This window comes from Erythrolamprus reginae, chromosome 3, assembly GCF_031021105.1.
Source record: "Erythrolamprus reginae isolate rEryReg1 chromosome 3, rEryReg1.hap1, whole genome shotgun sequence".
NCBI classification, from domain to species: domain Eukaryota; kingdom Metazoa; phylum Chordata; class Lepidosauria; order Squamata; family Dipsadidae; genus Erythrolamprus; species Erythrolamprus reginae.
Genome location: NC_091952.1, coordinates 258,313,857 through 258,341,223, shown reverse-complemented (window position 1 = coordinate 258,341,223; position 27,367 = coordinate 258,313,857). Strand labels below are relative to the sequence as shown.

At 46.2% G+C, this 27,367-nt stretch overlaps 1 protein-coding gene across 1 annotated transcript in view; it reads right to left on the bottom strand.

Annotated features, from left to right (window-relative positions):
* The window catches only part of LOC139165529 (uncharacterized), a 114,065-nt gene that overhangs the window by 14,560 nt on the left and 72,138 nt on the right, over positions 1–27,367 (bottom strand). The window contains exons 10-15 of the mRNA XM_070748708.1: positions 26,696–26,970; positions 15,611–15,699; positions 10,052–10,355; positions 8,521–8,658; positions 6,026–6,056; positions 5,743–5,834 (exon numbers count right to left, since the gene is read on the bottom strand). Coding sequence (XP_070604809.1) covers positions 5,743–5,834; positions 6,026–6,056; positions 8,521–8,658; positions 10,052–10,355; positions 15,611–15,699; positions 26,696–26,970 — 929 coding nt within the window. The remainder of the gene's footprint in view (positions 1–5,742; positions 5,835–6,025; positions 6,057–8,520; positions 8,659–10,051; positions 10,356–15,610; positions 15,700–26,695; positions 26,971–27,367) is intronic.

The following is a 27,367-nucleotide window of genomic DNA, read 5'->3' as shown; positions in this document are numbered from 1 at the left end:
AGAGCCGGCCGTGTCTGAGCCAATCAGGAGCGACTTCCTGCTTGGGCTCAGACAGCGCTGAAAGAGGAACAAACTATTTACAGAGTTACAAGGTAGCCATTACAGGATACAACACCCCTCCCCTCATAGTTGGACACATCCATCAAGAAAGCCATGTGACAAAGTCGTCCAATCGGTGGGGCCTCTGAGGAGCTCGCGCTGACCTGCGCAGTTCAATTTCTCCTTCGCCACCGACTGTGGAGGATGGCTCGCCGCTGTTCTCCCGGTGTTGCGGACTTGGCCTGGCGGGCCCAACGACGGCTTCGGAGGACGAGGATGGTTCGGCGTCGCTGGATGGTTCCCCCTGGCCCGATAAGTCTCTTTGCGTGTCTCTTATTTCGGGCAATGTACTAAAGTCTGTTGAAGGGGGAGAGTCCATGTCAGCGGTTTGTGGCAATTGATTTTCTGTTCGCTTCCGAATGTGGTCTATGTGTCGTTTCCACAAACGACCATCCTCTAGTTTAACAACATAGGTCTTAGGTGCATTTTGCTTAACAATAATTCCCTTCATCCAGTTTACATTTCCATCAAAACTTTTTACATATACATTTTGTCCCAAATACATTTCTCTTTCAGGTTTTGTACACATTTGGTTATTATTAACACAGAACCTTGGGTTTAACCTGTCTAGTGGTGACCTCAACTTCCTTCCCATCAATAACTCTGCAGGGCTTACATGTGTGTGCGAGTTAGGGGTAATGTGTTGGGTGAGTAAGAATTGGTCCAAGTTCTGTTGCACATCCCCAGGGCCTGATCTGCGCAATGCCTCCTTTGCCACCCGTACGTAACGTTCTGCCAATCCGTTAGCCCAGGGCGAATAAGGCGAGATGAGGGCATGCCTGACCCCTAGGCCATCTAGGAACAATTCGAATTGCCTGGCTGTTAGCTGTGGCCCATTGTCAGACACTAAGAGATCTGGGCAACCATGGGATGCAAACAGTCTGCTCAATACCTTGATAGTGGCACTTGTGGTTATGTTGTTCATTGCTATTATTTCCAACCATTTGGAGAAAGCATCAACCACTATTAAAAAATACTGAGACCCCACTGGGCCAGCAAAATCAATGTGGATTCTAGACCAAGGACCAGCAGGCTGTTCCCACTCAGCCGGAGTTGTTTTGGGGGGACTGGGTCGTGACTCTTGGCACGGATCACACTTTGAAACCCAATTTTCAATATCAGCATCCAGCCCTGGCCACCATAAATGCCCCCTTGCCAGGCTCTTCATCCTGACAATCCCAGGATGACTCACATGTAACATTTTGAGTACCTTTCCCCTTAGGCTTTTGGGAATGATCACTCTATCCCCCCACAGTAAACAACCTTTTACATACGATAATTCAAGTCTTTTGTTTTTAAAATCACACAATTCAGGTTTCACAACATCATTTTGCCATCCCTTTAGAACACAGTTCACCACTTGTTTAAGGATTTGGTCTTGCTGCGTGTGTGCAGCTACCTCTTTTGCTGTGGTTAGTGGGTTTTCCTCGAGTTCTATCATTAACACATCTGTGGAAGGAACAGGGTCTTCCACTAAGTCTGCTATGGGGCATCTGCTTAGGCCGTCTGCATGATTGATTTCCTTCCCCCCCTTGTGGGTGAGCTCATACTGATACCCTGAGAGGAAAAGAGCCCATCTGATTAGTCTTGGAGACATGAAAGGTGGAGTGGGCTTGTTGGGGGCTAGCAGGCCTAGTAAGGGTTTGTGGTCAGTGACTAGCTCAAAGCTTCTTCCAAAAATGTAATTGTGAAACTTCTTTACCCCTGCCACTAATGCTAGAGCCTCCTTGTCTAACTGGCTATAATTCCTTTCTGTGCTGGTCATGGTTCTAGAAAAAAATGCTATTGGGGCCTCTGTCTTATTAGGTAGAACGTGAGCTAGGACTCCTCCTATGCCGTACGGCGAAGCGTCGCACGTGAGCCTAATGGGTAGTGAAGCACTATATTGGACTACTACACTTTTAGAGGTTAATAATTTTTTTATTTGAGAAAAAGCTTCACGTTCAGTTTTCCCCCATGTCCAGCGGGCTTCCTTCTGGAGTAAACGATGGAGAGGCTCTGCTACTGTTGCCTTCTGCTTTAAAAAAACGGAATAAAAATTAAGGAGGCCCAAAAATGCCTGCAACTCATTCTTATCTCGTGGCTCTGGGGCTTCTCTAATTGCTCTCAGCTTCTCTGTTGTGGGGTGGATACCTTCCTTATCTATTTTATATCCTAGGAATTCTATACTGTTGGTTCCCCAGACACATTTATCAGACTTGATTCTTAAACCTTTGTCCTGTAACCTCTTAAGTACTTCCCTTATTCTTTTGTTTACTTGTTCCTGGTTTTCCCCTGCAATTAAGATGTCATCAAAGTATGGAATGGCCCCATTTACCCCTGACAATAGGCGTTCCATAATGCTCTGGAATATTCCTGGGGCTATGCTTACCCCAAACTGTAACCTCGTGCATTTGAAAGCTCCCCTGTGCGTTACAATTGTTTGAGCGTTTGCTGTTTGTTCATCGACCGGAAGTTGCTGGTAAGCCTGCGCCAGGTCGATCTTTGCGAACCTTTTCCCCTCCCCCAGGGAGTGTAGCAGTTGTTGCACAACCGGGATGGGGTAGGGGTGGTGTTGGAGTGCCTTGTTTAGGGTCGATTTGTAATCAGCGCAAACTCTTAACGAGCCATCTGGCTTCAGAGGGGTAACTATGGGAGTTTCCCATGGCCCCTGCTCCACAGGGACCAAAATACCTTGGCTAATGAGTTTGTCCAGCTGTATGTCTAGTTTGGGGAGGAGCGGCAGGGGGACCCTGCGAGGTTTTAGTCTGATCGGTGGGACCTTGGGGTCAATAGAGAAAGATATAGGGGGCCCCTTATACAATCCCAGTGTGGGGCTGAACACTTCAGGGAACTCTTTCACAAAGTTAGGCATATCATAACAGTTTACATTACACACACCCGAAATCTCGATCCCCAGTGGTTCCATCCATGCTAAACCCAGAAGAGAGTGCTTGGCCCCTGTTACAATAAGCATGGGAAGGGTACATTTAACATTCTTGAATGCGATAGGTACATTTGCTGTTCCCAAGACCGAGATTACTCCCCCCTGAAAGTCTCTAATCACCAAAGAGGTTTGATTTAGGTCAGCCTTAGATACATTAGGCATATACAGTTTAAATTTTTCCCAGGGCATGATGGTATATCTAGAGCCCGTATCCAGCTCCATTGAGCAAGGTTGGTTATTGAGTAACAGTGATATAACAATTTTAGCCCCCTTTTTGGTTGCCGTGTTATTCACGGAAGATTGAGAGTTACCTCTATAGTAGTCGCGGTTAGCGGTTGAGTAGTTCCTTTGACCCGCGTTGCGGAATGGTCTCCTTTCTCGCGCTTGGGGGGTCTGGTTTTGAGGTCGCTGGTATTGCGGTGTGGCAAATGTGTCCTCTGGCGCTGTTGCTCTGCATGCGATGGCGATGTGGCCTCTCCGGTTGCAACGGCGGCATGTAGCGTCTCGGAAGGGGCATCGATGGCGCTGGTGATTTCCCCGGCAGCCCGCGCAGGGGGCTGGGTGAGTAGCTCTCAGGTGTCTCGGCTGGTCTTGCACCAGGAGGCAGTTGTCTCCGCTGGAACTTTGTTGGCTGGGGTTGTCTGTTTCCACGGCGCTGGGAGACGCGGAGTCGATTTTTGCAATGATTTCTCGCCTTCCGTGCTCTTTCAATTCTCTTGCCGCCGCGTCGGCTGCTTCTGCGGTTTGCGCCAGTTTAATTACGGTTTGTAGAGTCGGCTCTTCTTCGATGAGGAGTTTATTTCTCACCGTGTTGCTTTTCATGCCGAAAACCAGGGCGTCGGTGAGGCGAGCTTCCGGGTCTTTAAACTTGCATTGAGCAAGTACCGTTCGCAGCCGCGTTGTAAACTGGCTGATCGACTCGGTTTCCCTCTGAACCATCATGTGGAATTGATGCCGAAAAACCATGGCTGGTTTGGTCGGCTTGAAGTGGCTCGCCAGTTTTTGTTGTAGGACGTCCCACGCTGTGGCTCTTGCTTGTTCTGGTTCGGTGAGAGTTTGGGCTAGTCTGCGGATTTCTGCGCCGCAGTAGTTAAGGAAAATAGCCCGTCTGCGATCGGCTTCGGCGTCCTGCATTCCCGCCGCCTCGAGGAAGATCTCGAAGGTGGCCATGTACTCGTCCCATGTCGATTTCTCGGGATCGAAGAGTTCCGGAGCCTGGCCGATCTGGATTTTGTCCATGTTGCACGCGAAGTTTCTTCCGTCCGTTCGTCGCCAGTGAAGTAGACCCAGAGACAGGGTTTGGAGCAATCGGTACTTTTATTCAGCTCAGAGAATAAGTGACAGCTCAGCAAGGTAAAGTGACAATTCAGCGAGTACCGACTGACTCTGGCTGGAGAAACCGCTCCTTTTATATATTTGCGGTTCCCGCCAAAGCCAGAGCCGGCCGCGTCTGAGCCAATCAGGAGCGACTTCCTGCTTGGGCTCAGACAGCGCTGAAAGAGGAACAAACTATTTACAGAGTTACAAGGTAGCCATTACAGGATACAACAATGGCGTTTGGGGAAAAACTGTTCTTGTGTCCAGTTGTTTTGGTGTGCAGGGCTCTGTAGCGACTTTTGAAACAGTTTATGTCCAGGATGTGAGAAGTCTGTAAATATTTTCACCGCCCTCTTTTTGACTCGTGCAGTATGCAGGTCCTCAATGGAAGGCAGGTTGTCAGCAGTAGCCAACAAGCAGACCCAAAATAAACTCAAGGGTTTTTTGTTTTGTTTTTGAATACATGGCTGCATCAAGTAAGGCAAGTATCCACTGGTTTTATTTTCACCATAATTACCTTGTCCAACCCCACTTCCTTATCCACATAAATAAAATATTTGGCTTTCATTCCTGTGGCTGTTGCCTCTGCTGAAGACCCAAGGGTGAGGAGCAATGTTCTTCAACAGGTTCTGGTCTCCTGCAGGACCCAGGATCCACAAGGATTGGGCCCTTCCCAGAGAGGACCCTCAAGGTCCTTTGACTTCCCATCATCTTGAGAAGATGCCAGAGCAAGCCACCCACAGCTGCAGAACTTCAAAATTCCCTGGGTCAAGCTCTACTCTATCAATGCTCAACAGTAGTAACTGTGAGAGAGACCTTGGAGGGACCTTGCTAGTGGACAATCATTTAAATATGAGCCAGCCATGTGCAGCAGCTGCCCAAAAAGCCAACACTATTCTAGGCTGCATCAACAGAGGAATAGAATCAAGATCACGTGAAGTATTAAAACCACTTTATAAGGCCTGAATTCAGGACAAGAAACAATGGGTGGAAACTAATCAAGGAGAGAAGCAATTTAGAACTAAGGAGAAATTTCCTGACAGTGAGAACTGTCAACTGGCGGAACAGCTTGCCTCCAGAAGTTGTCATTGCCCCAACACTGGAGGTTTTTAAGAAGAGACTGTCCAGCCATTTGTCTGAAGTAGTATAGAGTTCCTGCCCAAGCAGGAGGTTGGACTAGAAGATGTCCAAGGTCCCTTCCAACTCTGTTGTGGTTGTTGTTGTTGTTGTTGCTCTTCTTCTTCTTCTTCTTCTTCTTCTTCTTCTTCTTCTTCTTCTTCTTCTTCTTCTTCTTCTTCTTCTATTGCTATTGTTATTATTTCCATCTAAGTGGGGACCCCCTGTTGAGGAGTGAGGTTCTGGTTTTAGGCATTGTCTCCACTGACTTTTAAAAAACTCACCTGCAGTCTGTCACCAACCAAATGAGCTTTGACAGCCGCTCTTCACACTGTGATTTTGGCAAAACATTGAAATTCTTCTGTAGCAGATATTTCTAACTCCCTTCCAGTGGGGCAGCTCTTCCTTCAGGGGAGTCAACCAGCCAATGGGAAATGGCAGAGCTTCTGCTGGAGACCCAATCAAGACTGGGTTTCAAAATCCCCACAAGCGGCTCCCCCCTGCCCCCGAGGTGTTGGGAGTGGGCGAGAGGGCATGTTACGCAACTCTCATTGTGCAGGGTCCCACCTCCTCTTTCCCCATGTCCAGGGCCTCTCTCCTGGGCAGGAACATGGGAGAAGTCCCTTGGAAGATGCCAACTGGCTTCCACATCAGAGAGTCCTGGTTGTTTGTGAGCAAAGAGCAACATGAGTGTTGTTTGTGCAAGAGCCAACCATGCTCACGTCTCCAAAGTCAACACGAGTTGCAGTAGATGAAAGGACCAGATCGCTTCCTCCCAATCCTGCAAATACTATGATTTTGATGAGATGAATATTGATTGAATGGTTTAAATGTTTTGGGGTTTTAAGAGTAGGGTGGTTTTTTTTTAAAAAACCCAATCTTTATTAAGTTTCTACATATAAAAATAGAAAGAAAAGAAAAAAAATTAAACAAACAGAACATACCAAGGGGAAAAAAGCATAAAACCCCAAGATAAACAGACAAATGGACATATAAACGTAAACAAGATATAAAACACATTCAGTTTCAGTGGTGTTCTTTATGTGCATATAGATAGTTATTTCCTTATCATCAATTAATATTTTCTTTCACTACGGAGGAAACGTTCAGTTTCAAAAGGATTTTCTGTGCCACAATTTGCTCTACATAACTTTTGATTTTGTGCCAAAACATTTTTGCAACTGGACAAGTCCACCATAGCTGGTAATAGGTCCCTGTTTCCCTTTTGCATTTCGAAGAGTAGGTTTTAATTATTTGGATTCTTAAATGTATTTTTTAGCATAGGATTTTACATTGTTGATTTTGTATTTTATTTATGCTGTAAGCCGCCCTGAGTCCCCTGGAGAAGGGCAGCATAGAAATCCAAAGAATGAATGAATGAATGAATACATACAATACATACATTCATACATACATACATACATACATACATACATACATACATACATACATAATTGCTATTATATAAGAAGAGAATATTTCCAAATTAAAGTCAGAAAAAAAGCTCTCTGGCAATAAATGTGTACACTGGTGTTTTTCAACCTTGGCCACTGGAAGATGGAGGGACTTCAATTCCCAGAATTCCCCAGCCAGCAGAGCTTGGCTGCTGATCTCCGTCCGTCTTCCAGCAGCCAAGGTTGAGAAAATATACAACACTCAAATGTCTTCTCGACAGAGAAGCTCCTGTCCAAAAGGTCACCAGGAAGCCATTGATGATCAACTGGAAGCTGGACTTTAGGACCTTGGAGAGAAGCTTTCACAATGCCAGGTAAGTGAGGGACACCAGCTTTCCGGGGACAGGAGGCTCCTGGTTTGTACAACGAATGGGCTTCCTTATGTGATGTGCCAAACATTTTCTGTTATATGTAAACCATATTTTAGAATACAATAGAATACAGTGGAATACAGAATAGAATAGTGTAGAGTAGGTGTAGGATAGAGTAGGAGTATAGAGTAAGGGAGGGGAGGGGAAGAGAAGAAAGGAAAAGAAAAAAGAGAAGAGAAGAGAAGTCAGAATAGGAGTAAAGTAGAGTAGAAAATTAGAATATAATTCTTTATTGGCCGTGTGATTGGACACACAAGGAATTTGTCTCTGGTGCAGAAGCTCGCAGCATACATACATTCCCATTAATATATCATTATAATCATAAAATACAATATTCATGAATCACAAAATATGACACTCAATGAGTCATCAGTAGTGTAGGGTTTCCTGCCTAATTGTTGGGGTAGAATAGAAGACCTCCAAGGTCCCTTCCAACTCCGTTGTTGCTGTTGCTGTTGTTGTTGTTATTATTATTATTATTGGCCTGATTGTCTATCAAATCAACCTTTTGAGTCTATTTGCTTTTTGTTTTCTTTCTAATATATTTATTTTTAATGAGTTATTTTGTATTTGCTGATACTGAGGGGGCTCCCCTTCCTTTCCCCAAACAGACTCCAAGGGCTCCCGTTTCACCAAAGAATGACCAGAGGAAACCCAGGGATGGGTCTTAGGAGCCCAGAGGCATTTATTTGGATCAATTTTATTTTATTTAATTGTTTGTTTGTTTTGTCCAATACACAATAATACACAATGAAGGTTTTCAAATAGAATATATTAAAGAAAGAAGAGAAAATATAGGAGTAAAATATAACTAGAGAGAATAGCAGAAAAGATATAAGAAGGGATAGAAGGGATAGAAGAGAAGATATAGGAGAGACTATAGGACAGGGGATGGAAGGCCCTCTGGTGCACTTATGCACGCCCCTTACTGACCTCTTAGGAATCTGGAGAGGTCAACCATGGATAGTCTAAGGGTAAAGTGTTGGGGGTTAGGGGATGATACTACAGAGTCCAGTAGTGAGTTCCATGCTTCGACAACTCGGTTACTGAGTCATATTTTTTACAATCAAGTTTGGAGCGGTTAATATTAAGCTTGAATCTGTTGCGTGCTCTTGTGTTGTTGTGGTTGAAGCTGAAGCAGGACATTGCAGCATATAATATTGTAGCATATTAGATCGTGTTTGAGGCATCGTAGTTCGAAGGTTTCAAGAACCAGGACGTGGTGCGCTTTCCCTACGGAGCGGTGTAGATTTCCACTTCACACAGGGCCAAGTTGCTCCTTCCAGGGAGGTGCACACTGACGTAGCGGCCTAGCTGCCCGTTGCAGTAGATGGTGGTGATGGAGCCTGGCCTGGCTTTGACGATACTCCCACAGCTGTGGGGCAAGAGAGGTCATATTAGGAGAGCTACTGCCCCCCCCACCCCCATCTGCTGGTCACCCCACAAACACCCTGAGAACACAGCCCCCCTCCTCACCCCACCTCTGCTGGTGCTGCCTCCAGTCGGCTTTAATATTCCAATTAATCGGAAAAATTAATCTCCTTGGCCAAAGAATGGAAGGGAACAGTGGAGTGGAGCAGAGTAGAGTAAAACCGAATAGGACAGAATAATGGAATGGAACAGAATGGAACAGAATAGATCACAACAGAATAATGGAATGGAATGGAATAGAAAAGAATAGAATAGAATAGAAAATAGTGGACTGGAATGGACTGAAATGGAATGGAATGGAATAGAATAGAATAGAATAGAATAGAATAGAATAGAATAGAATGTGTGTTTTAACAGGGACTATTAATGAATGTTTTTATTGTTTCAGAAAGGGATTTTACTGTTTCTAAACTATTTTTATATTTTGCAAGCCGCCCAGAGTCCTTCAGGAGTTGGGCAGCATATAAATATGTTAAATAGATAGATAGATAGATACATGATTGATAGATAGATGGATATATATATACTAGATAGAGAGAGAGAGAGAGAGAGAGAGAGAGAGAGAGAAAGAAAGAAAGAAAGAAAGAAAGAAAAAGAAAGAAAGAACGAATGAAATAAAGAAAGAAAGGATAGATTATTGAATTGCCATAGATTCAATAATAGACAAAGAGCATCTCAGGGTGAAAAAAAGCCAAAGGCCTTACTTTATTAGTGAAGGGGCCAAAAGAAGCAAAAGAATCAACTTATTAAACTTATTTCACGCAGCACCTTTTATAATTCTGTCTTCTATGACATGCACAGTTCTTCGTGATGTTATCATTCATGATCCTGCCAACATCATAGATAAGGCTGCAGGTATAGTGATAGATGTTTACATAAAGCTTGTGAGATAAAAGAATGTGTTAATGGTGCCAGGCAGAATTCCCATCTTTTCTCATGATCTCATTCAAAACTGTCTGTTTCTGAGACCCTGAACTTTCCCTGAACCTTCCAGGCCTACCAGAAATCTGTAATTGCAAAGCCTGAGCAAAACTCATGCTAACTCATACTAACAGCATAATGTGAACTTAATAAATAAATATTCCGCATGCAGCTTTCGCCATACCTGGGCATGCCCATCCATATGACCTGTGATCCGCACATGGAATACTACAATAGATAGATAGATAAATAGATAGATGGATAGAGACAGAGAGAGAGAGAGAGAAAGAAATAAAGAAATAAAGAAGGATGGATGGATGGATGGATAGATAGATAGATAGATAGATAGAGAGAGAGAGAGAGAGAGACAGACAGACAGACAGACAGACAGACAGACAGAGTTCAAAGCAACTTACAGAGAACTGGATCTTCCATGGTTTTCCAGCGATTCTCCTAGGTGGATCTCAATATGATCTTTTAGTTTCGCACAGCACTGGTTGGGGAGTTTCACCACCACTACAAAGATGCTATAACAGCGTCCCAGGTCCACGTACCACCATGGATGGGCCTCGTGCTTGGTGAGGGTGCAGGAGCCGTTGCTCCAATTCCCGCTGCAGTCCCCATCCACAGCTTTGTCCGCCGACCCAATGATCTTCATGTGGGGGTGGATGGAGGACTGGAAGGCTGGTTTCCCTATGGCCAAGTTCTTTACTATTGCTCCTGCAGGAGAGAATGGAGGAGGCCTTGAAGGTGGAGGGGCAGTAGGGAACCTTCGGAGAGAGGGAAGGGAAGAAGGGGAAAAGCCCCCTAGGGCAGTCCTTGTGGGGAGACTGTAGGGTGAGTTTTGAAGACTGGGAAAGCAGGTGAAGGAAGTGGATGGAGTTATGTGCTTTTTGCTCTGCTAATGTGGGAGAAGACCTCCACGGCCTCTTGTCCCAAAGCAACTTCTTCTGTCAGAGGCAACGGGACTTTCTGGGGGGTGGGGGTGGAAGACATTTTGCTTCTCATCCAAGCAGAGCAGGAGGCTCGACTAGAGGGCCTCCATGTCCCCTTCCAACTGTTCTATTCTATTCTATTTCTGTTCTATTCTATTCTATGTATTTTGTATTCTATTCTATTCTTTTTTCTATTCGTATCTTTTCTTTTAAGTACACTGAGAGTTTATTCACTAAAGGCAAATTCCTTGTGTGTCCAATCACATTTGGCCAATAAAGAATACTATTCTATTCTATTCTGTTCTGTTCTTTATTCTATTCATATCTTTTCTTTTATGTACACTGAGAGTTTATGTACCAAAGACAAATTCCTTGTGTGTCCAATCACACTTGGCCAATAAAGAATTCTATTCTATTCTATTCAGCATTATGTATTTTCTATTCTATTCTATTCTCTATTCTGTTCTATTCTCTGTATTTTCTATTCTATTCTATTCTCTATTCTGTTCTGTTCTATTCTATGATTCTATGACTCTATTATTCATCTGAAGAAGTTTCTTGGAGGAGAAGCAAAAGTCTTCAAAGAAAAACCAGAATGCCCAGGTGCCTCTTGGAGCAAGAAAAAGTCCCTTTGGGGCAACCAGGATCTGAAGGATGGAGAATCTCTACTGGTATTCAGCAATGCACCCTTGGCGCCTTCTTCTTCCCTCCCTCCTTTGCAACAAATCAGCGTGAGAGGAGGTGGACCTTATCTCAATAGTTTCAATGTGATCTATACTGAGAGCTGTTATTCCTCACAGTTAAAACAATCTATTCATCTGATTGGTGCCACTGATTGATCAAGACAAAAGGCCACCAAAAATAAATGGCTGTCTCAGTCCGTTCCCACTGTTTTGAAAAGTATAAATAGCGGGATGTTTGTTGGCACAAGTGTGGGTTTTTTGCAGCGTTAGTGACTGATTATCGTTACAGTTCAAAGACACTGAGTCCAGACTTGTCAATAGACTCATATTTGGTATGAGGAACACAACGTTACAGAAGAAGTTCCTCACTGAAGAGGAAGTGACCCTCCGGGATATGATGAAAGCAGCGAAAGCAGCTGAAGTCTCAGATGCTTCTGCAGTGGAGATCAAGTGCTCAGCCTTAACTGTTAACTACATTTGCACTGACATTGACTGGTCCTCCAAAGTTCCAGACAACCTGCCACTGACATGGACACAGGCCTACAGATTCGCCGCTCCAAGGCTGCCTTTCAGCGTGACCCCCACTGACTCCTGGAATGTGTGGGATGCAATGGCAACCGCCCCTCCTCCAGATGCCCCTTCAGAGATTCAACCTGCCACCGTTGCCTGAAAAGAGGCCACATAGCTGAGGCACACTGCTCCATCCTCCCCGACGACTTCCACTCTGTGCCCCAGCCATTGTGACTGATCTACAATGCCAGGAACTTCCAATTCTCCTACAACCGTGGAAGCTTCAAGACACCGAAGGACAACCAGCAAGATGTCCACAGAGGTCACCTTCCCCTCTCCATTAACTACAATTTCTCATTGACTGAGGGGAAACTATTTACATCCCTGTACATTAATAACTTGCCCTGCAAAATGGAGCTGGACATAAATTTAGACTCTATATGCCGCACAGTAAGAAAACCCAACTACAGACTTTGAACTTGGGGTTAACTGACTTTCAATGCAAATGTATTCCTGTTTTGGAGTGTGCTCAGGTACAGATTCAAAATGTTTGAGGGTTTCTTAACCCTGGTTGTGGTGGATGGCCTTGAATGGTTGAACAAGTCACTGGGTTACATTTAGTTATGGTTGATGAGCCTATTTCTCTAATGAAAGGTTGTCCCCATCCGACTTAAGCCATGAAGGGTTCCCATTCCCCTCCTGCCCAAGGTGGATGCCCAGATGGATAAGCTAATAGCCCAGGGTATTCTTGTCCCCACAGGCAATGCTAGGTGGGAGACCCCAATTGTTACTCCCCTTAAGCTGGATGGCTCCGTCAGAATTTGTGCAGATTACAAGGGAACTTTGAACAAAACCCTTCAATGCAATGCTTATCCTATCCCTGTTGTGCAACATCTCTTGCACACCCTGGGCATCGGTTCTATCTTTGCCAAACATGATCTTGCCCAGGCATTCCAACAATTGCCAGTTGACTCTCAGACTGCAAAAGCCCAAACCATCATCACACATAGGAGCGAATTCAAGTGTGCCAGGCTACAATTCAGTGTGTGTGTAGCCCCTGGGATTTTCCAGAGCCTCATGGAGAGGCTCCTTCACAGAATTCCTGGTGTCATCCTTTATTTTGACGACATATTAATCTTGACCAAATCTAAAACACAATTGTGGGATCGCATTCAGGCAGTTCTGACCATATTTAAAGCAAAGGGATTATGAGTCAAGCCCGATAAATGCTCTTGGGATGTGCCCAGCATAGAATTCCTAGGCTTCAAGATTGACCATGTAGGCATTCACCCTACTGAGGAAAAAATAACCGCCATAAAAAATGCCCCTGTCACAATTAATAAAATTGATTTGCAGGCATTTTTAGGCTTACTAAACTTCTATTCCATCTTTCTGAAACAGAAAGTGATGGTGGTGGAACCTCTACATAATCTCCTCAAGAAGGGCTCCACCTGGAAGTGGGGACCTACCGAACAACACACATTTAATGCCATTAAAGATCTACTATCTTCTAAAAGTTTATTGGTCCAATATAACACTATGCTCCCTTTAAGATTAACTTGTGACACATCCCCCTTTGGTATTGGTGCTGTCCTCAGCCATTCTTTCCTGGACAGCACTGAAGTGCCTATCACATTTTATTTCAAAACACTGTCCTCGGCTGAAAGGAAATATGCCAAATTGATAAGGAGGCGCTTGCACCCATCGCTGGCGTTAAGCTATCTTTTGGGCCACCTCTTTAAACTAGCTACAGACTACAAACCCCTCCTGGATCTCTTAGCAGGTGAAAGGCAAACCCCTGCCCTCATCTCCCCAAGAATGACTAGGTGGGCTATTTTCCTCTTGGGGTATGACTATAACCTCAAGCATCGAGGGGGAAGGAAATAGAGCACCCAGATGCTCTGAGTCATGAAAAGCTTGGCCAGAAGCCATCTGTGATGGCCAGGTTTGGACAGGGACATTGAACTCTGGGTGGCCACATGCAACCCCTGTCAGGAGACTAGACCGAATCCGCCCAAAACTAAACACACAGAATGGGAAACACCAAGAGGCTCATGGTCTAGCGTACATATAGACTTTGCTCGTCCGATAGCAGGACAGTCATTCCTCATCGTTGTGGACACTTACTCAAAATGGCTTGAAGTAGCCCTAATGAACTCAACACTGACTAATGCCATGATAAGGGTTTTAAGATGTCTTTAGTTTCAGATAATGACCCACAGTTAACCGCTAGACAAATGGAACTCTTTCTAGCGGAACAAGGTATCAGACATGCCCTCATTTTTCCTCATTTTCCAGCCAGTAATGGGCAGGTAAAATGAATGGTGAGAGTCACCAAAGAAGCCTTCAGCCGCTCTGCCCCTGGTGACTGTCAGATAGAATAGACCAATTCCTCCTCGCACAGCACATAACCCCCTCGACAGCTACTAATAAAAGCCCTGAAGAACTTCTTATGGGGAGGAAATTATGCTCCCAACTGGACAGACTACATCCCGAGTCTTCGGAGAGGGGCGGCATACAAATCTAAGTAATAAATAAAATAAAATCCCACATACTCACCTGGGTCGCTCAAAGCACACACGGAACCAGAAAGACATTTTATTATTGGTGACTTAGTTTTTGCAAAGGGATATGACTCAGATATCCAATGGGGAAAAGGGTTATTCACTAAAAAAAATGGTCCCAAGTCACACATCATTAAATTAAATGATGGTCAAGAATGGAGAATGCACATAGACCAATTGCAAAAAAGAATAACTTCTCCAACACTCGTAAAGGACACAGAGCATACCAACTGCCTAATCCAAGCCCATTACCCTTTGTAGAAAACAATTATAACAAATACACGGACACAGACTAATCCAAGGGCTTACGTGATCTTCCCTGAGCTTCCAGCGATAGTCACCTGCAAACCCTGGAGGCTGGTGGTAGGTACGGTAGCGGCAACAAGGCAGGCCTGGAAATAACAGGCCCACGCGAAGCAGCACAAAAGCCGACCTCTCAGGAGGGTAACTTTCCTACAACTGCACTGCACTGGTCCCAAAGAGAAATTAAATCGCCAATCCGCTTGCAGGACTATTTGGCATGGTAAAATGATTGACAGATGACAACTATCTATGAGGGGAGGGGTGTTATGTCTGACAGTTAAAACAATCTATTCATTTGATTGTTCCCAAGCGTCCACCGCTGATTGGTCGAGACAAAAGGCCGCCAAAAATAAATGGCTGTCTCAGTCTGTTCCTGCCATTTTGAGAGGTATAAATAACGGAATGGTTTGTCAGCACGGGTGTGGGGGTTTTGTAGCATTAGTGACTGGTTATCGTTACAGCTCTTGTTCAATAAATGCAAGTTAAGCTGCAACGGATTCAGGGTCATTACTGACTTAACAAGAGCCTATTCAGCCTGTTATTTATTGTGACTGGCCAGATTTGCCCACTTTAAATAACATGATCTCATGTGCACGATTTGCCTTGACCAGAGACCACATCGAGGATGGTTTTGTAGACCCTGGAGAGACTCACGAGAGCCAGCCTCCATTTGCCCTGAAGTGCTGTGAGGAATTCCACCACTCCTCCCTCCAAGATATGGTCTGTAGCCATGATGGCAAAACATTTTTGGATTGTGTGCCAAAAGGGTGTGTGTGAGTGTTGCCTCACAAGGGCTGTGCAGCAGGCTACAAGTTCCACTGAAGTTGAGGGGTCTCATGGCCCTTGTTCCCATCACACAGTCACGCATGGCCTCAAATCCGTTTGAGGTGGTGTGCTGGTATCCAATGGTACTACAAGAGAGACCGCTGAGATTATTGAGATGGCCAGACTACACCTCTATCCCCACACAAAGATCTTACCTATAGGTGGAGGCCTGCAATTCTGAGTAGCTGCCAGGTCAGCCAACAGGGTCACAGCCAGAAGACCTCTCCAGACGATGAACATCATCCTGCAAAGGGGAGAGATCAGGAAAGGTGTGGCAGTGACATATATGGACAAAGGCCCTATCGAAGCATTACTAAGGGAAGAGATAGAGTAAGAGAAAATAATAATAGGGGAAGGGGAAAAACATAGGGGAAGTTTTGCCTATTTGCTGATGACTCTAAAGTGTGCAATAGGGTTGATATTCCTGGAGGGGTCTGTAATATGGTAAATGGTTTAGCTTTACTAGATAAGTGGTCAAAGCAATGGAAACTGCAGTTTAATGTTTCCAAATGTAAAATAATGCACTTGGGCAAAAGGAATCCTCAATCTGAGTATTGTATTGGCAGTTCTGTGTTAGCAAAAACTTCAGAAGAGAAGGATTTAGGGGTCGTGATTTCTGACAGTCTCCAAATGGGTGAACAGTGCAGTCAGGCGGTAGGGAAAGCAAGTAGAATGCTTGGCTGTATAGCTGGAGGTATAACAAGCAGGAAGAGGGAGATTGGGATCCCATTGTATAGAGCACTGGTGAGACCGCATTTGGAATAATACTGTGTCCAGTTCTGGAGACCTCACCTACAAAAAGATATGTATAAAATTGAACGGGTCCAAAGACGCGCTGCAAAAAGGGTGGAAGGTCTTAAGCATAAAACGTATCAGGAAAGACTTAATGAACTCAATGTGTATAGTCTGGAGGACAGAAGGAAAAGGGGCAACATGATCGAAACATTTAAATATGTTAAAGGGTAAAATAAAGTTCAGAAGGGAAGTGTTTTTAATAGGAAAGTGAACACAAGAACAGGGAGGCACCATCTGAGGTTAATTGGGGGAAAGATTAGAAGTAACATAAGAAAATATTATTTTACTGAAAGAGTAGTAGATCCTTGGAACAAACTTCCAGCAGACGGGGTTGGTCAATCCACGGTCACTGAATTTAAACATGCCTGGGATAAACATAGATCCATCCTAAGATAAAATACAGGAAATAGTATAAGGGCAGATGAGATGGACCAGGAGGTCTTTTTCTGCCATCAATCTTCTAGGTTTCTATATTTCTAAGAAAAAAAAGTGATGGCATCAAGGTGCAAGCAAGTAATATATATAAGATGTTAGTGCAGGTGGACGTGTGTGTGATCCAAGAATTGACTAAATTGACTAAATGGTGGCAGAGTGAATTACAAGTAGATGTGCAAGAGTTGAAGAATATAGCGGAGAAAATCAAGAATATAAGGGTTAGGAAAATACTACATAAGTGGTATCACACACACACTCAACTTGCATACTTTCAGCAGAATGCTCAGAATACTTGTTGGCATGGGTGTCAAGATAAGGGGGTGTTTATGCATATGATTTGGGAGTGTCCAGTAGTACAGAACTTTTGGAAAGAAATGCTTCTACTCCGGCAATCTCACACTACTCACCAGAGCCTACAAAACTTTTGCCAGACCCATACCTCACCCCATGCCCTTGGATGATCTCACCCAGCGGTTTCATGTAGATGTTAAATAGTAGTGGGGAGAGGACCGACCCCTGAGGCACACCACAAGGGAGGGACCTAGAGGTCGACCTCTGAACCCCCACTAACACCTACTGCGACCGACCGGAGAGGTAGGAGGAGAACCACTGAAGAACAGTGCCTCCCACTCCCAACCCCTCCAGCCGGCGCAGAAGGATACCATGGTCGATGGTATCGAAAGCCGCTGAGAGGTCAAGAAGCACCAGGACAGTGGATAAACCCCTGTCCCGGGCCCGCCAGAGATCATCCATCAACGTGACCAAAGCAGTTTCCGTGCTGTAACCGGGCCTGAAACCCGACTGTTGAGGGCCTAGATAATCGGCTTCTTCCAAGGACCGCTGGAGCGCTACCACCTTCTTAACAACCTTCCCCATAAAGGGAAGGTTGGAGACTGGGCGATAGTTGTTGAGAATGGCTGGGACCAGGGAAGGTTTCTTGAGGAGGGGGTGCACAAGTGCCTCCTTGTAGAGCTCTGGAAAGGACCCCCTCCCCAAAGAAGCGTTGACAATCTCCCGGACCCAGCTCCGTATCACCTCCCTGCTGACCGAAACCAGCCAGGAGGGACATGGATCCAGTAAGCAGGTGGGGGAGCTCACAGCTCCAGTGGCCTTGTCCACTTCATCAGGTGTCACCAGATCAAACTCTTCCCAGGCAGGTGGACAAGTATGGACCCCAGTCACCTCGACTGACTCATTGTCAGTCGACTCTGATATCCAATCGGAGTCAAGGTCCGCCAGGATCTGAGCAATTTTATCAGCGAAAAATGTGTTAAAATCCTTGGCACTACTCTGCAAGGGCTCCCCAACTCCCCCTGGTTGAGAAGGGAGCGGGTCACCCTAAACAGAGCGGCCGGACGAGATTCCGCTGATCGCCACTTTGTAAATCTTAATATGAGCTCTTACAAGTGGTCGATCGGATTCAGACTTACTCTTCCTCCATCGCTTCTCTAGACGTCTCTTCTGGCGTTTCAACTCCCGGAGCTGCTTGTTGAACCATGGAGCTTTACGGGGTCTAGTGCCGTGGAAAGGTCGCAATGGCGCAATCCGGTCAAGAGCCTCCGCTGCAGCCTTGTTCCAGGCCTCAGCAAGAGACTCTGCCGAACTGTGGACGAGTGCATCTGGAATAACCCCAAGCGCCCTCTGAAAGCCCTCTGGGTCCATCAGGCATCTGGGGCGGAACCTCCTAGTCGGTTCTGCCTCCCTGCGAGGAAGGATTGGAGCCAGGAAGTCGAGCCGCAGTAGAAAATGGTCTGACCATGACAAAGGCAACACTTCTAAGCCCCTTAGTCCCAGACCATTACTCAGTTGCTCAGAGAGGAATACCATGTCAGGTGCGTGTCCCCCCCTCATGAGTTGAAACCTGTAATACTTGAGTCAGGTCCATGGCTGTCATGATGGCCATGAACTCCTGCACTAGCCCAGAGGTTTCACCGAGTGACGGTAGTCCCCCAAGACAATAAATCTGGGGAACCCCACCGCCAGCCCGGCTACCTCCTTGAGCAGCATAAGCAGGGCTGTTGACACGCAGCTGGGAGGCAGGTATGTGAATAACAAGCCAACATGAACCCCTAAGTCCAACCTCACCAGGAGGGACTTGCAACCCGCAATCTCTGGAGCAACGAGTCTACGCAGGCAAAGGCTCTCCCTGGCTATATTAGCCACTCCTCCCCCCCTTCCTTGGGGTCGGGGCTGATGCCATATCTGAAACCCGGCTCGGCAAACTCCTCCCTCTGGGCCCAGCCAGGTTTCGGTCACACATGCCAGGTCGGCCTCCTCATCCAGGATCAAATCCTGGATGAGGAGAGCTTTATTTACCACCGACCTGGCATTGAGTAGCAGCAACCTGAGCCCAGGGCCAGAGTTACACTCATCACCAATACCTTGAGTTGAGCTCATGGAGCCGGAAGAAGGAATCGCTACTAAGCAGCGATCACTCCTTCCCCTGGAACGGCTAGCTCCATGGCTACCGCAATATCTGCCTCTCCCCAGCAAGACCGAGATATTCTGACCCTCTGTCACCCCGGAGATAGGTGCCCCCTCCCCTCCTGCCTCTGCAGCATCAGGGGTGCCAAAAATTTCATCCATACCAGATCCATTCAGTTCATACCTACTATAATCCCATCCACCCACTCCATCCCATCCACCACCACCCTCCCATCCACCCCAGTCACTCCACTCCATTCGTTCCAATGGTTATAAACATCCATCACTAAAATATGGCATTAAAATACAAATTAATACTAATTAATTATCAATTACTCTAAAACTAGTACTAGATGCCAGATTATTAAATATTTAAAAAACAAAATAAAAAACAAATTACAGGGATGTGTGTGCTGGCCAGCTGGTTTTTGGCTTCTGCGGAGGGTCCAGGAGGGCAAATCCAGCCTCCGTGGGGCCTCCAGGCTGGCAAGGGGAACATTTTCGCCCTCCCCAAGCTCCAAGAAAACCTCTGGAGTTTAGGGAGGGCAAAAAATCCAGGCCCACTGGAAGTTGGGAAATGGGGAAGAAAAAAAGAGCCAAGCCCAGACCAGTAATCCAGGAAGTGACAGCCGCCAATTAGCTGGAGCTGTGCACGCATCTTCATTTCCGCCGGTGGGACTGCATTCCCCCCCCCCCTTCCTACCTGCTCCAGGGCTTCCCTGGAGCCGGGGAAGAGTAAAAACACCCCCCCCATTCCCCCAGAGGTTCTCTGGAAGTCAAAAACACATCCCAGAGCCTCTGTGTGAGCCAAAAATCATATCTGACAATTGAGAGAGTCCAGAAATACTTCCCAAGGAGAGTCCTTCACTCCTCCTATCCAAACAAACTACCTGACTCCTCCAGATTTCAAATACTATGGCTAGACAATCTACAACTACATCAACCTCTGAACTGATTTAACTGTTGTTCATAAAATCATACTCCATAACGTCCTTCCTGTTAGTGACTAATTCACCTTCAACAACACAAGAGCACGTAATTGATACAAACTAAATGTAAATCGCTCCAAATTTGACTGCAGAAAATATGACTTCAGCCACAGAGTCCCTGGAACTCACTATCTGACTCTGTCGTTTCTTCCCCTCTAACCCCAAGATCTTCAACCTTAAATTATCTCCTGTTGACCCCTCCCCTTTTCTAAGAGGTCTGTAAGGGGGGTTGCATAAGCGCACTATTGTGTCTACCGTCCCTGTCCTTCTGTCCTATTATCCTTTTTATCACTTTTTTATACTTTCTCATGTTAATACAAATGATAATTCTATACTTGTATGACAAATATATATAAATAAATAAAATAAATAAAAAATCAGCTGGCCGGCACACACATGGCTGTTGGAGCTGAGCTAGGGCAACGGCTCGCGTGCCAGCAGATATGGCTCCGCATGCCACCTGTGGCCCCCGTGCCATAGGTTTTCCATCAATGCTCTAGACTTTCACTTATCTAAAGGGATATGGGGTCACCTGCTTGAGCAAGTGGCTGGACTAGAAGACCTCCAAGGTCCCTTCCAGCTCGTTCTATTCTATTTCTGTAACTCACCTGGAATCCATTGTCATTGGGGCAACCAAACGGAGGTGAGCTTTCAAGGTTGCTTCTCTTCAAACTGCCCAGAATTTGGAAATTGTTCTGCATGGGGCTCTTTTAAACTTCCATCCTGGTGGGGCGACTCCTCTGGGGAGCTCTGGCAGCCAATGGGAAGGGGCAGAACTTGTGCAGGAGACCAGGGACCCAATGAAGATCAGGTTTCAGATCCCACGCAAGTGTTTTTTCCCCTTGTTCCCGGGGGTTGACAGTGGGCGAGGGGGCACGTTACACACACCGTGTTCCAAAGCATTTCACTCGTCCTTCCTTGTGTTAAGTGCTTTCTTTGAGAGGAATATAATGGGCCTCTTTGGAAGATGCTTTTGCAACACCCAAGCCCACTCCACACCTCCAGAGTCAACACAAGTGAGCAGTTGCAGGTCCTGGAAAGAACCAGAATTCCTGCCCCAATCTCGCTAGAATGTGAGAAGAGAATATTTCCAGAGTTTGGAGTTTTCAACCCAGCCTTTTCAGACAAGTGGGAGGTGAAAACTCTGGGACTTGCTGTTTGCTCCAAAGATTCAAAAGGACTCCTGAAATGTCTTTGCTCACTCCAGGTTGTCTTTGTTTGTTTCTTCCTGTGTTTTTGTATGTGGCTGAAGTAAGCCTTGCATTGTTTTCGGACACTAAGAACTGTTTTTTGAGTAACCCTTTTTTGTTTATCTAATACAAGTTTGCTGATTAGCAGAGCACGTGTGTGTTTGATTTCTTTTCCTTGGACTGTTCCGCATGGCCTGAGCCCAGTCAGGCAGAACAGAAACAGCCCCCACAACTTTAAGCTTCATAATTAAGGTCCTTGGATGTGCAGAAATGACCAAAATGACTTTGGAACTACAGGAAAAAGATAAATCCGAATTTTACAAAATATGGGAAAGTTGGTACAAATGGCTCAAACAGAAGAAATACATTAAAAACCTAAAGGAAAAGAAAAACTAGACACTTCTTCCTTTCTTACCCAAACATAATGAAAATATAGAAACACTGCACCATAAATCGATGGAACATAAAACCCATAAAAACAAACTCGTACCTTCCTCAGAAATATCCAAAATGAATACAAATATAGTATACAGAACTAAAGAAAATAAACACACAATTCCATATACTAGACACAAATACCTAATATCAGGTTGCTTGATAGTAATAGTCAACAATATGGTTGACAAATTACAGTATGTGCGTATAACACACACCATTGAAACCATAGTTCCCTCTAAGCTGAGCAGTGAGCAATCGCTCACTTAAAAATCATCATCAACTCAGAGTTTTCCAAACCTGCCCAGAAGCCGAGAGGGAAAGAGTGAGAGGGAAGGAGAGAGAGAGGAAGAGAGAAAGAGAGAGAAACAGATAGAAAAAAGAGAGGAAGGAAAAGAGAAAGAAAAAGAATGGGAGTAAGGAAGAGAGAAAGAAAATCAAAATCTAGTTTGAAACTAGCTCAACTATTTAAGTGGCATTTTGATATTGATAGAGTTGCCCTATTATGAGCTCACTGTTATAGACACACAGTACAGTATTTTATTTTGAAATTCTCTGTGGCAAAACAGGGTGGGTTTTTTATTTGTTTGTTTGTTTGTTTGTTTGTTTGTTTGTTTGTTTGTTTGTTTGTTTATTTATTTATTTATTTATTTATTTATTATTTCTGTGCCGCCCAGTCCCAAAGGGACTGCCGCTCAGACACTATACTTTTCCACACACCCCCCCCAAAAAATTAGAGGGAACACTGATTGAAACTGAATGTTTTATATGTTCTCAGCTGATTTGTCTGTCTATTTTTTCTCATTTCCCCTTCTTTCTTTTTTCTCTGCATGTTTTGTTTGTTTTGACTGTTTTTATATGTAGAAATTTAATAAAGATTATTTAAAAAACAAACAGAAAGTTCCTCCTTATTTCCAGGTTGAATCTCTCCTTGGTCAACTTCCATCCATTGTTCCTTGTTTGGATTTTTGCTGCTTTGGAAAACAGCCTGGGACCCTTCCTCCTCTCTGGGGCAGCCCCTCAAGTATTGGAAGACTGCTCTCATGTCTCCCCTGGTCCTTCTCTTTGCTAGACTGTCCATGCCCAGTTCTTCTCTTCCTATGCTTTAATCCCCAGCCCCCTTATCATCTTGGTTGCTCTCTTCTGCACCTTCTCTAGAGTCTCCACGTCTTTTTGTAGTGTGGTGACAAAAACTGGATGCAGGACTCTAGATGTGATCTAACTAGGGCTTTATAGAGTGGTGTTAGTACCTCCCTAGTTTTAGAGTGTATCCCTCTTTTGATGCAACGCAGGATTGTATTGGCTTTTTTAGCTGCCACTGCACATTGCTGGCTCATATTTAGTTGGTTGTCCACCAAGACTCCAGGATCCCTCGCAGTCACTGCTGTTTATTTATTTATTTTATTTATTTATTGGATTTGTATGCCACCCCTCTCTGTAGACTCGGGGCAGCTAACAACAATGATAAAAACAACATGTAACAATTCAATCCAATACTAAAATAACTAAAAAAAAACCAAACAAACATACAGACATACCATGCGTAATTGTAAAGGCCTAGGGGGAAAGAATATCTCAGTTCTCCCATGCCTGACGGCAGAGGTGGGATTTAAGAAGTTTACAAAATGCGAGGAGGGTGGGGGCAATTCTAATCTCTGGGGAGAGTTGGTTCCAAAGGGCCGGGGCCACCACAGAGAAGGCTCTTCCCCTGGGTCCCGCCAAACGACATTGTTTAGTTGACGGGATCCGGAGAAGGCCCACTCTGTGGGACCTAACTGGTCGCTGGGATTCGTGCAGCAGAAGGCGATCCCTGAAATAATCTGGTCCGGTGCCATGAAGGGCTTTATAGATCATAACCAACACTTTGAATTGTGACCGCCGGAAACTGATCGGCAACCAATGCAGACTGCGGAGTGTTGGTGTAACATGGGCATATTTGGGGAAGCCCATGATTGCTCTCGCAGCTGCATTCTGCACGATCTGAAGTTTCCGAACACTTTTCAAAGGTCGCCCCATGTAGAGAGCATTGCAGTAGTCGAGCCTTGAGGTGATAAGGGCATGAGTGACTGTGAGCAGTGACTCCCGGTCCAAATAGGGCCGCAACTGGTGCACCAGGCGAACCTGGGCAAACGCCCCCCCTCACCACAGCTGAAAGATGTTTCTCTAATGTGAGCTGTGGATCGAGGAGGACGCCCAAGTTGTGGACCCTCCCTGAGGGGGCCAATGACTCCCCCCCCAGGGTGATGGACGGACAGATAGAATTGTCCTTGGGAAGCAAAACCCACAGCCACTCCGTCTTATCAGGGTTGAGTTTGAGTCTGTTGACACCCATCCAGACCCCAACAGCCTCCAGGCACCGGCACATCACTTCCACTGCTTCACTGACTGGACATGGGGTGGAGATGTAGAGCTGGGTATCATCTGCATACTGATGATGCCTCACCCATGCCCTTGGATGATCTCACCCAGCGGTTTCATGTAGATATTAAATAGCAGGGGGGAGAGGACCGACCCCTGAGGTACCCCACAAGGGAGCAACCTAGAGGTCAACCTTTGACCCCCCACTAACATCGACTGCGACCGACCGGAGAGGTAGGAGGAGAACCACTGAAGAACAGTGCCTCCCACTCCCAACCCCTCCAGCCGGCACAGAAGGATACCATGGTTGATGGTATCTAGAGCTGCTGAGAGGTCAAGAAGCACCAGGACAGAGGATAAACCCCTATCCCGGGTCCACCAGAGATCATCCATCAGCGCGACCAAACCAGTTTCCATGCTGTAGCCGAGCCTGAATCTTGACTGTTGAGGGCCTAGATAATCGGCTTCTTCCAAGGACCGCTGGAGCTGGAGCGCCACCACCTTCTCAGCAACCTTCCCCATAAAGGGAAGGTTGGAGACTGGGCGATAGTTGTTGAGAATGGCTGGGTCCAGGGATGGCTTCTTGAGGAGGGGGCGCACAAGTGCCTCATTGTAGGGCTCCGGAAAGGACCCCCTCCCCAAAGAAGCATTGACAATCTCCTGGACCCATCTCCGTGTCACCTCCCTGCTGGCCGAAACCATCCATGAGGGACACGGATCCAGCAAACTGGTGGCGGAACTCACAGCTCCAATGGCCTTGTCCACTTCATCAGGTGTCACCAGATCAAACTCTTCCCAGACAGGTCGACAAGTACGTGCCCCAGTCACCTCGACTGACTCATTGTCAGTCGACTCTGTTTTCCTATTGGAGTCGAGGTCTGCCCGGATCCGAGCGATTTTATCAGCGAAAAACGTGTTAAAATCCTCGGCACTACTCTGCAAGGGCTCTTCAACTCCCCCCTGGTTAAGAAGGGAGCGGGTCACTCTAAACAGTGCGGCTGGGCGGGATTCCGCTGATGCAATCAAGGCGGCATGATTCGCGCATCTTGCTGCCTTGAGCGCCGCTTTGTAAGTCTTAATAAAAGCTCTTACAAGTGTTCAGTCGGATTCGGACTTACTCTTCCTCCATCACTTCTCTAGACGTCTCTTCTGGCGTTTCAACTCCCAGAGCTCCTCGTTGTACCATGGAGCTCTACGGGGTCTAGCGCCATGGAGAGGTCGCAACGGCGCAATCCGGTCAAGAGCCCCCGCTGCAGCCTTGTTCCAGGCCTCAGCAAGAGACTCCGCTGAACTGTAGATGAGTGTATCTGGAATAACCCCAAGCGCCTTCTGAAAGCCCTCTGGGTCCATCAGGCGTCTGGGGCGGAATAACTTAATTGGTTCCACCTCCCTGCAGGGAAGGATTGGAGCCAGGAAGTCAAGCCGTAGTAGAAAATGGTCTGACCATGACAAAGGCAACACTTCTAAGCCCTTTAGTCTCAGACCAGTACTCAAAATTGCTCAAAGAGGAATACCATGTCGGGTCCGTGTCCCCCCTCGTGAGTCGGACCCTGTATTCCTTGAGTCAGGTCCATGGCTGTCATGGTGGCCATGAACTCCTGTGCCAGTCCAGAGGTTTCGCTGAGTGACGGCAGGTTAAAATCCCCCAAGACAATAAGTCTGGGGAACTCCACCGCCAACCCGGCTACCTCCTCGAGTAGCACAGGCAGGGCTTTTGACACGTAACTGGGAGGCAGGTACGTGAGAAATAAGCCCACCTGAACCCCTAAGTCCAACTTCACCAAGAGGGACTCGCAACCCGCAATCTCTGGAGCAATGAGTCTACGTAGGCAAAGGTTCTCCCTGGCTATAATAGCCAGTCCTCCCCCACTTCCCTGGGGTCGAGGCTGATGCCATATCTGAAACCCGGGTGGACAAATTTCAGAGAGAGGAACTCCTCCCTCTGGGCCCAGCCAGGTTTCAGTTACACATGCCAGGTCGGCCTCCTCATCCAGGATTAAATCCCGGATGAGGAGAGCTTTATTTACCACCGACCTGGCATTGAGTAGCAGCAGCTTGAGCCCACGGCCAGAGTTACACTCATCACCAGCACCTTGAGTTGAGCTCATGGAGCCGGAAGAAGGAATCACTACTAAGCAGTGATCCCTCCTTCCCCTGGAACGGCTAGCTCCATGGCTCCCACCATATCTGCCTCTCCCCAGGAACACCTGCATATTCCGACCCTCTGCCACCCCAGAGATCGGTGCCCCCCCACTCCTTCCTCTCCAGCGTCAGGTTGGCCAAATATATCATTCATACTGTTTCCATTTATCTCACTCACACCGTAGTCCCACCCTCCATATCCATCCCTCCCACCCCCATTCATCCCGTAATCATCCACCCAATGCATATAGCCCCATTCATTCCAATAATAATACGCATCCATCAATTAAAAAGAGCCCCCAATAAATTAGCTAAAAACAGTTAAAAACTATTAAAAAAACAAAAACAATAAGAAATAACAATAGTAATAGGAAACATAGGAAAAAGTAATCAATCAGCAGTTCTTAATAGCAGCAGGCAGGTGGCGCTAGGCTCTGAATCAATTAAGTTCCAGAAAAGTCTAGTATGAGACCCTGAATGAGAGTCCAGGTCCCCAAATGTCCAGGTTTCTGGATAAAAATGACCACTGCAATGCTGGTTGCTGCCACCAGCCAGCATCCCCAGTTCATGTCCATATGGTTGGCCATTCTCTCCTGGGACTTCTCTGTCTTTGTCTCTCTCCTGACTCCTATCAATCCCTCCGGTCACTCCCCAATGTCCGCTGTTCCTCTCAGGAGGCATCTCCAGTTTTCCACACTTGCCACCTCTCCAGTCGCTGTGGTGTTGCTCAGTGTCTTTGGGGCTTTTCTAAGGCACCAGCAGACCCCTCCCACGCACACACAGGGGAGTCTCTCAGGCACCGCCCCCAGGGAGGGCTGGTCTCACTTGCCACTTCTCCAGTCGCTGTCTAGTGTGGTTTCACCCAGTTTGTCTGTGTGTCTTGGGTTTTTCTTCCCTAGGTCTAGGATTGTACTCTTCTCTGCGTTGACCTTCATTTTATTTGTTTGAGCTCACTGTATGAATCTGTTAAGGTCCATCTGTATTTTTTTTTATTTTTTATTTTTTTTTATTAGAGTTGAAAGGGACCTTGCCGGTCATCTAGTCCAACCCCTGCTCAAGCAGGAAATCCTACAGCACCCCAGCCAAATGTCCGTCCAATCTCCTCTTGAAAATGTCCAAAGTTGGGGAGTTCACGTCTGCTGGC